The sequence below is a fragment of the Austrofundulus limnaeus genome, unplaced genomic scaffold, assembly GCF_001266775.1.
Source record: "Austrofundulus limnaeus strain Quisiro unplaced genomic scaffold, Austrofundulus_limnaeus-1.0 Scaffold535, whole genome shotgun sequence".
Taxonomy (NCBI): Eukaryota; Metazoa; Chordata; class Actinopteri; order Cyprinodontiformes; family Rivulidae; genus Austrofundulus; species Austrofundulus limnaeus.
Window position 1 is genome coordinate 287,978 of NW_013952937.1, and position 10,110 is coordinate 298,087.

Consider the following 10,110-nt stretch of genomic DNA (forward strand, 5'->3'; position numbering starts at 1 on the left):
ATCTCTGCATCACTTACAGATTATCCAGAACGCAGCAGCTCGTCTTTTAACAGGTACTAAAAAGCATGAACACATAACCCCGGTCCTGGCTTCTCTCCATTGGCTTCCTGTTCACCTGTGAGCTGATTTTAAGATTTTATTGATGGCTTTTAAAGTTKTTAATRGTCTAGCCCYRTCATATTTATGTGATCTTCTCACCATCTGCACTCCAGTCAGAGCACTCAGGTCWACCAGTTCCTGTTRGATGTTCCTAGATCCAAACTGAAAGCTAGAGKTGACCGGGCTTTTGCAATAGCTGCTCCAAAGCTGTGGAACAGTCTGCCTCTTACTATTCGATCAGCAGAGACTGTTAAGGCTTTTAAATCTCTGCTGAAGACCCATTTATTTTCTTTGRCTTTTGATTRAGACCGAGTTGGAGGTTCAGTTAGAGCTTTTTCATATATTGTATTGTGTTTYTGTATTTGTATCTATTATTTGTTTTTTGTTTTTTTGTTGTTTGTTTGCTTTGTTTTGCTTTTTGATATGTCCTGACTGAACTGTGAAGCACTTTGGTCAGCTTTTGTTGTTTTAATGTGCTATACAAATAAATTTGACATTGACATTTGACATTGACATATTTTAGTGTTAATGTTTTATTCCAAAAATGCAAAAAGCATAAAGCCATAAAGCAGCAGAAAAGGTTAATGAAAAACAAAACTCTAACACGCAGTGTGTAGCACGCTCCTGCACTGTGAGGATGTGTTGTTCGGTGTCTTGTGTTCTGTCTCCCTCTTTTGTTCTCTTTGATTGATAAGTGCCTTCTGATCTAGGAGGGACAGTCTGCAGACAGTTTGGAACTGATAACCTCTGATAACAGCCATTTAATGGACGGACAACCTTCCATTCGAAGCTGGTGGTTCCTGAATGCAACAGCTTCTCCAGCCCGTGTTGAGCTGTCAATCATGATTCTGCACCCACAGTCATCCGTCATCTTTGCCTCATTCCAGATGTCAAAAATTGGTTTATGACTAGAATTAGTTAATTTAAATATCTCTATTATTTATTGACTAGGCAAAATACCTATGTATATTTATGTTTAAGAAATACCTAATATCTCTAATTATATTCTGACTGACTTGTATAAGTAATGTCCGATGCACCATTAAGTTGCATGGAGGCTGTTCAAGTTAGCTGACATAAATTATTGACCTGAAACATATTTATGATTTCTGCAATAAAACATGAAGGGAAAAAAACGTTTGTTTTTTTGTGAGACCACAAAACTTTAGTARGCGCCCTTAATGTGATTCCCTCTTGCTCAGTGCTCGACTCCCACAGCTCCCATCTTCAAGATCACAGCAGTAATCTCTCATCGTTCAAAGTATTTATGGGTTAAAACACTAGTGTTAGCTGGTCTCTGTTAGGGATGGAGGTTTACAGATTCAGAGCAGAAGACTCAGACTCTGCACAGAGGAAGCAACATTCACTGTGCTTCTCATGGGAGCTCACTAAAATAAAGGACATCCTGTTTTTGGTCCGTGTTCCTGTAGGGCTTTGTTCTGTTCAGCTTTGTTCAAACAGAAGCAGTGAAGCAGCTTTTAAAATCCTAATTGCTTACAATATTTGTTCTCTTTTGCAGGAAGTGATGTCAGTAGAGCAGGAATCAACTTCCTGTTACTGCCTTATGGACTCAAGCAGCTGCCACCTGCTGCTGGACCGACCGGGCTCATACGCCCTGGTTGGGGAGCCCCTGACACAGGCTGCYGTGAAAAGACTGAAGCTGGCCGTGTTTGGGAGCTCAGAGGCGGGCTCCTTGAGCTACAACCTGCGCGTGTACTGTGTGGATGACACGCCACATGCCTTTCAGGTGGGGGTTAAAATGACAGTTAAAATGTCAGTGTGGACTATTAAATTTACTTGTTCCTGAATGCACCATACACATCATTTCCYCTGTGTTGCTATTAAAAATGTGTATTAATACAACGTTTTTCATAAGTACAGATTGCATCACTATGTTTCATCTAAGATGAAGGAACAGGTCTAACAGTCATGGTTCATCTTTAACTTGGCATAACAAAAAATGTGAAGCTGAGGGTTTTTTTTACATTTAATCTGATATTAATATAGAGATTTTAATGCAAATAAAAGAGAATACATTTAATAATAGTGTGAACACTGATTTCTGATCAGACGCAACAAAAATTATCCATCTAAAAATAAGTTTAAAAAAATACTAGTCTAGAGTCTTAATTTTCTCAGATTATTAATTAATAATCTGCTGTTTGACAGTTGCACTTGGTAAGACTTTTTGAAATAAATAAAACCTTTTATGCTAATAAGATTAATATTTTAACGTTTTCTGATCTTGCTTAGAACTGTATATCAGTCTTAAAACAAGATTAAAATATATTTAAGCTGATATAAGCTTGTAAGACTTGATTAGATGAACAGTTTCTGCAGTAAAGTGACTCTACTGCTTAGAAGATTAAATAAGCTCAGCTTTAAACCTGATCAGGACCAGCTTAGTTTGGAAACATAAGTGATTCCTCTTTTGTGCAAACAAATCTATAATTAATCAATCCAGGATTATACCAAAATCCCTGTTTAATCCATTATCCTAGTTTYGTGCAACAGGTCATAGGACTATACTATTACTACTGTTACTATATAAATAAATGGATGGATGTTTGGAGTCTTTACAAGAWAACATTACATCAGTTATGTCCTACAAGTCACAAGTCACCACCCTCTGCTCAAACTGGGAAGAATTTATTCATGCATATTTGCAGGATTAAATTCTTTAATGCTTCATGTTAAGACACACGTCTGCACCTCCTTTTTATTATTTTGATCTTCAGAGCATTTGTTTTCATCTGATGCGCTTCATGGAGCAGAATCTTCACAGACAGCTGTCGGGAGAAGCACAGACAGGCTGCTGCTTCTGTGCTGGATCTGTTGTCACTTTCTAACCAGCTGCCTGGTTTTACTTTCACATCAAAGTCATCAACACCTCCAAACAGAAAGAACAGATCTATCTAGTTGAGTCGGGCCACCAATCAGCTCAATCACAGGATTTACTGAAACACAGCGGTACGTCTTGTGCTATTTCCTTTAGTTTTAAACATTCAAATCAGTTCAGTTAAATTGTTTAACTCACATTCACAACGAAGTCATCTCAGGTCACTGTACGTAAACATCCATGTATATTCTAAAATGTCAGAAAGCCTAACTTTGTCACAATCCTTCTGACAGCGTAGCACATTAACAACTTCATTTCACCAAAAAGAAACCTCCAACAGAACCAGGACCAGGCTTAACTAGCTGAGGGTTAGAGAAGTCAGGAAGAGGACACAGATGACAGAATAACTGGTTCAGGTTTGGTTTCTGTGGTCCATGTGTATTTTTTGTGGGGAGTAAGACAAAGAAAAACACAGTTAAATGATAGTAATAATTACAGCAAGTAGCCTGCACCAGTACTGCTGTGTACCATCACTGCAAAGAATGTCGGACACATTTTCATGTCATCTCCCAACTTGGAATCCTAAGAGATTTGGATTAAACAGTGGACACTGTTCACGTTTTGCACACTACTGAAGAAATTTATTGGGGTTTGCTTATACAGAGATTTTAATTACACTTCGCATGGTATATTCTTTTTATTAGGAGAACAGTAATATCTTTTATAATGATGTTATTTGTTTGACTTGATGATTTTATGTAGATTCATGCCTGAACACAGATTCAACACATAACTGAACCACTGGTCTTCATTAGGCCAGAGAATATTGTGTGAGGATATGACTCCAGCATTGTTAGGAGGACATTCCTGATGATGYAATAAAATAGGCGGAGTCATGTCCTGAAGATTTTGTTATATTGAACTGACTTCTGGAAAACAATCACAGACTGTATGGAACTCTCTTGGTGCCAGACAAAAAAATCTCTCAGGAAGGATTCAGCTCTTAGATGACAACGAATGGCCAGAATTACAGAGAAATGCTTTTTCTCCACCAGCAAGGAGAAGAAAGCAGCGACAGGTTGTAATCAAAACACCTGATAACAGCCAGAGAAATGCATACATGTCAACTTGTACGGATTGTCCGTAAGTTATAAGGATCTTATGTCATTTTGCAGGTATTTGGACATATAGAGCAATCTCACAGATTTTTTCAAGTCTTACGGATATTTTAAAAACCTCATTTTCAAATTTATCTAACATGTCAGAGCCAATAGGATGATGTAAAAAAAACAACATCAAACAGCCATCTTTTAACCTGTTCTGCTGCTAGAAATAAGTTTTGAACTTTTTCCGCTCTCCTCTCCTCCTTCATGTCCGGAGCCGACAGACCCCCCCCCCACACACACACACACACACACACACACACACACCCTCCCAGCAGGTGCGAGTCGTACGGAATTTTTGCAAAATTTACGGATTTTTATACAGGTAAACGTCCAAAGAGGTTGACATGTATGGGAATGAAGACAGAGTGTTACGGTTGAGCTTAGTTGGTTTGAACCCCAGGATGCAAGACTGAGTGAGGGTGGTAAAAAAGGTTTATTAAAACAAAAACAAAGGTGCTGACATGGCAGCAAACAAGAACAAGGTCTTGGGACAGGAACGTGAACATCCAACAGTAAACAGAGAACAAGGATCTGACAAAGACTGAGGACAAAGGACAGAATATAAAGGAAGAACTAATGAGGTAAAACAAGAAACACCTGGGCAAGAAACATGAGGATCAGGTGTGAGTGGGCGGGGCTAGAGCAAAGGCAGACAGGAGGAAGAAAACAGGAGGAAAAGACAGAAAACTTAGACTAAATCATAAGCACAGACACAAATCATAACACAGAGTAGTCTTTCTTCAAAACTGATTCACACCACTGGAAGAAACTAGTGAATCTGAACAAAGTTCATGTCCTGATCTCAGAGAGGGACCTGAGACCAGATCCAGATCCAGCTCAAAACCAAAGCAAGTCCAAAGAGAGACTTTCAAGAATCAAGAAATGCTGATCATCACATATAAAATGGTGAATGAGATCAGAGGCTTCTGGAACAAGAAAAAAGTCAAAGTTCTGAGTTTTGCTGATAAAGTGTCTGACCTCACAGAGAAGGTTCTGGAAATCGCAGCAGAATATCCAACTCTGAAGACACTCATCATTCATACAGGAAGCGATGAGGTTATGAACCGACAATCAGAAATCCTGAAGAAGGATTTTATTCTGCTGCTGAATGCAGTTAAAAATCTCAACATGGATGTGTTCCTCAGTGGGCCAATCTCTACAGCCAGAGGAGGAGCTGAGAGGTTCAGCAGACTGTCTGCTTTTCATAACATTTTGGAAAAGTCCTGTGCTGACCACTCTGAGATTTGTGGACAGCTTTGATCTCCTTTGGGAGAAACAGCATCTGTTCAAGTCTGATGGACTGAATCTGAATAGAGCTGGATCAGAGCTGTTAGTTTCAAACATGAAGTATTTCCTGAACCAAGTTCTGGCTGGAACCAAACAACAGGAGAGTGATCAGCTGACGTCTGAGGCTGAAGGACAACAGGAGAAAACTGAGATATCGATAGAAAACAATGTGCAAGTGGCTGATAAGAATACTGCTGCAGAACCAGAACCACAGAGGAGTTACTTCAAGCTGCAGAACTGGAAGAACATCTGGATTCAGCTTCACAAACAGATGATCTGGAAAAGGAGCTTCCCCAGCCTACAACTGGAGAACAACTGACCATTACTTTTCCTCCAACAGAGAACACCAAACCATCAACTGAGAACAGAGGATGGGATGAAATTGAGAACCCTGTTAAACAAGAAAATGAACATTTGGATTGTCGCACAAAGCTCTGGAATCTCTGGGCAACAAATAAAAACAAATGGACAGAAAAGAAGAAACAAGAGTTTAAAGAGAGCATATAAGTGGGAGGACAGGAGGAGTTACAAGAGTGGAAAAAGTAACGAGATTGATCATGCACTGATGAATATTTTTATGTCTGGGAGGATTAAAAACTGAATTTCTGGGGTTGGGAAATGTTTAGAAATATCCTGATGTGACAACAGATGTTATAACTCTTGTTATAAAGTTTTCATAAAATTTCCTTATAGTTTTGACATATTTTATGCTTGTCAAAGAGAGGGAAATAAAGGAAATTTTGTAACTGATTAACTGATTATTTGATGTAGTTTTGTATTTTATACTTTCTGATCATTCCAGTCTTTAGGGTTAAAGCAGAGAAAGAGTTGGTGTGTGTCTTATCATGTGTTCTTTCTTTAGCCTAAACAAAAATGAGTTACGTTCTATTTCTGACGTAAAAGGTAACACCTCCAGGGATGTAACCAGGGAGASATGTGCATTATAAGGTCAATTCATTATTATAGTAGAAAGAAGTTGTTAGTTTTTTGCAGAGTCTCTCAGAGCTGGGCTCCTGTGTTTTGTTTTGGTTCAGCCCAAGGTCTAACACTGAGGCCTGCTGGATGCTGTACTGTGAACCTGATAGGAGTCAGWAGATTGAGAATAAAGTTTTGACAAGAAATCAAGTTCAAGTTGGAACTCACATCCCACTCATCATCAATGACAGTGCTGTGGAGTCTGTGAAAAGCACAAAGTCCCTTGGAGTGCACATCACAGATGACCTCAYATGGACTAAAAACACCACCTCCCTGGTCAAAAAGGCTCAGAYACGACTCCACTTTCTGCGGAGGCTGAGAAGAGCCAACCTCCCCACATCTGCTCTCACCACCTTCTACAGGGGTGCCATTGAGAGCATCCTGACCAGCAGCGCCTCTGTCTGGCACAGCAGCTGTCGAGCTGCAGACAAGAATGCTCTCCAGAGGATGGTGAGGACGGCAGAAAAGATCATCAAATCACCTCTACCAGCCATTAAGGGCCTCTACACTTCACACTGTTCCAAGAGAGTGATGTGCATAATGAAAGACCTCACCCACCCAGCTCACAAACTGTTTTCTCTACTACCATCAGGGAAGTGCTACCGCAGCTTGCGGTGTCATACAAGTAGACTGGGAAACAGCTTCTTYCCACAAGCCATTAGACTCATCAACACAATGAGAAAACCAAATGAACTTTTGAAGGAAAATGAAAAACATTTTCAATAATCATTTCTTTCTCAGCATCACTTACTGTATGCTTTAATCATTGCACCTTGCATATGACATCAAAACTACCTCRCATTATCTGTATTATGTTTACAATGTAATGTACTGTAATGTCACTTTATCTGTACAATACATTACCTCACATTATCTGTATGCCCACTGATTGTACCTCTGCTGCTGCTGTGTGTGTGTGTGTGGGGGGGGGGGTAATGTCAATGTCTTATCAATATGTTAATATGTTTAACTGCACATTGGAGACTGGTGAAACACAATTTCAACTTCTGTGCTAACATAGATTTTGACAACAATGTAAACTTGAACTTAAACTTGAACTTAAAATTGGGAGAAATCATTGGATGCTCTGTTGTTCATAGTGCAGAAGTCCACCCAGGCATCCACTGGATTTACAGCCATCCAAAACTGTGTTTTGTGTGATGTTTTGATCTTCAAATAAAAACAACTGGGAGGACAATCAAAGTCTGAGCAAAAAAGAGAAAAAAGAAAAGTCTAAAAAAAATAGTAAAACTCCATTCATATGGGCAGGTATCATGGGAGAATTTGCTCCAGGCTCAAGAGTTTCAAAAACTCCTACACAACAGAGGGGCACAGTTGAAACATTTTTCACCAGAGATAAGTTGCATTAGTTGAATAAGTTAAATCTTCAAGCTCTACGTTACTCACAAAGTAGCAAGGACCATTTGTGGTCACACAATGAGGGGCAGTAGTCAGAATGATGTAACAGATCCACCTTCTCCTTGAAGCATGTAGAGAAGATCTTCCTGTCCTTGAGCTGTGGTTAATGGGAGTGACTGGAGCTGGAACAGCAGTCTTGACAGTATATTTGTTTAAAGTTTTTTCTGTCTCTGCCTCAGTCTTCATCCGTCTGCTCTGTATTGACACTATATTGATTCTAAATCTCTTCAGTTGTTTGATAACAATACATATGTACATACATACATACATACATACTGTACATACATACATACATACATACATACATACATACATACATACATACATACATACATACATACTGTACATACATACATACATACATACATACATACATACATACATACATACTGTAGATACATACATACATACATACATACATACATACATACATACTGTACATAAACACACACATACACACACACAAACACACACGCATACATACATACATTCATTCATTGTCTTCTACTGGTTTTTCTCTGGGGTCTCCTTGCAGTTGGACATCCCTGGAGAGGCGTCTCCCAGGAGCCATCCTTACCAGATTTCTGAACCACCTCAACTGGCTCCTCTCGATGTGGAGGAGCAGTGACTCTACTCTGAGTTTCTCTTGAGTAATTGAACTTCTCACCCTTTGGATACTACCCATGGCATCATGCACCCGACTCATAAAGTCTCTCCTGCAGGTGGTGGGCCCACAGGAAGGCAATTCTATGTAGCTTGTTGGGGCTGAGCCCGGCCGGGTCCCATGGGTAGAGACCCAGCCACCAGGCGCTCATGGAAGAACCCCAAGGCTGACTACAGGGTGGGGCACCAGAAGCACAGATCTGGGCAAAGGACATGGAGTCCCTTGATTTCGTACATCCAAACAAGTCTTTTGAATGGTTCTTTGTCTGGCCTGTCACCTAGGACCAATCTGCCAACAATTTGTATTTTTGGATTTTCCAAAAGAGTTAATGCACAAAAGTGGAGATGGAAATACCTTTGCTGAATTAATTCTGACGCAGCGAACATTTACCTCGATCAGCTGTTTCTGCTGTCCAATAATTGTAGCGACTGCGGCTGTAGCTGGACACACCTCCCGCTGTCGGCTTCTTCCTGGATATTCCTGTAATGTGAAGAGAATTGCATTTCTTTCTCTACTTCTCCAGGCAGCATGTAACATGGCTTGATCTAGTTGATAGGACAGAATAATTACAACATTCCTGATAGTAGCCACACATTTATGGGATAAATCTTGTGCCAGCAGGAATTGAATATGAGTTGCTCAGATTGAATCTGAATGTGCAAAATGTGAAATTGGATGTATTGGTTTGAAAATAAATTTTACTAAAGTGAAATTGAATTTAATGATTTGAAACTGAATTTAAAGTTTTGAATTTGAATCAATTTGCTTTGAAACTGTACTTTAGTTTATTAAAATTTTAGTTTGACTACTTTCACTTTCAGTTCCAAAATTCAATTTCAGTACTAAAATTCAGATTTTTGTGTCACACATCCTGGTCCTTGAGAAAGCCAGTCAGAGTAATCAAACATAGATCCACAGATTTATGTTTCACTTTGRTGAAGTTTCCCTTCTGTATGTAACAGAGTTGTTGCAATCCACTGTAAAAGTGACAAAAACAGACAATTTTACTGCAGTGATTAATTTTACCTWTATGTAGAAAATGTTACATTTACATCACATCATGGATCAGTCAGCAGCAGCATCTGATCAATATGTGATCCATGATGTGATGTAAATGTAACATTTTCTACATACAGGTAAAATTAATCACTGCAATATAATAACTTTTTTTGTCACTTTTGCAGTGGATTGCATCAACTCTGTTTCATAAAGAAGGGAAACTTCTCCAAAGTGAAACATAAATCTGTRGATCTGTGTTTGATTACTCTGGCTGGCTTTCTCRAGGACCAGGATGTGTGACACAAAAATCTGAATTATGGAACTGAAAGTGAAAGTAATCAAACTAAATTTTTAATAACGCAAAATACAGTTTCAAAGCAAATTAATTCAGATACAAAACTTTAAATTCAAGTTCAATTTAGTGAAATTTATTTTCAAACCATTGCATTCAATTTCAAATTATGGACATTCATATTCAATCTGAATAATTCAAATTCAATTCCTGCTGGCACAAGATTTATCCCATACACATTCCTGATAACTTCTCTCCATTGTCCTGAGATGTGTCTCTGTAAGTTTGCAACTTTACTTCCTGTTTACTACAGCCACTGTTTACAATGTCTGACATACACTCACTTTATTAGGTACATCACTCTAGTAAC

General features: G+C 39.0%; 1 protein-coding gene across 2 annotated transcripts in view; it reads left to right on the forward strand.

Annotated features, from left to right (window-relative positions):
- The window catches only part of LOC106530583 (netrin receptor UNC5D), a gene marked incomplete at its 5' end in the record, with an annotated part of 100,116 nt that overhangs the window by 67,077 nt on the left and 22,929 nt on the right, over positions 1 to 10,110 (forward strand). For both annotated transcript variants that reach the window (XM_014026230.1, XM_014026231.1), the window contains 1 exon segment: positions 1,619 to 1,846. In XM_014026230.1, the coding sequence (XP_013881684.1) occupies positions 1,619 to 1,846 (228 nt within the window).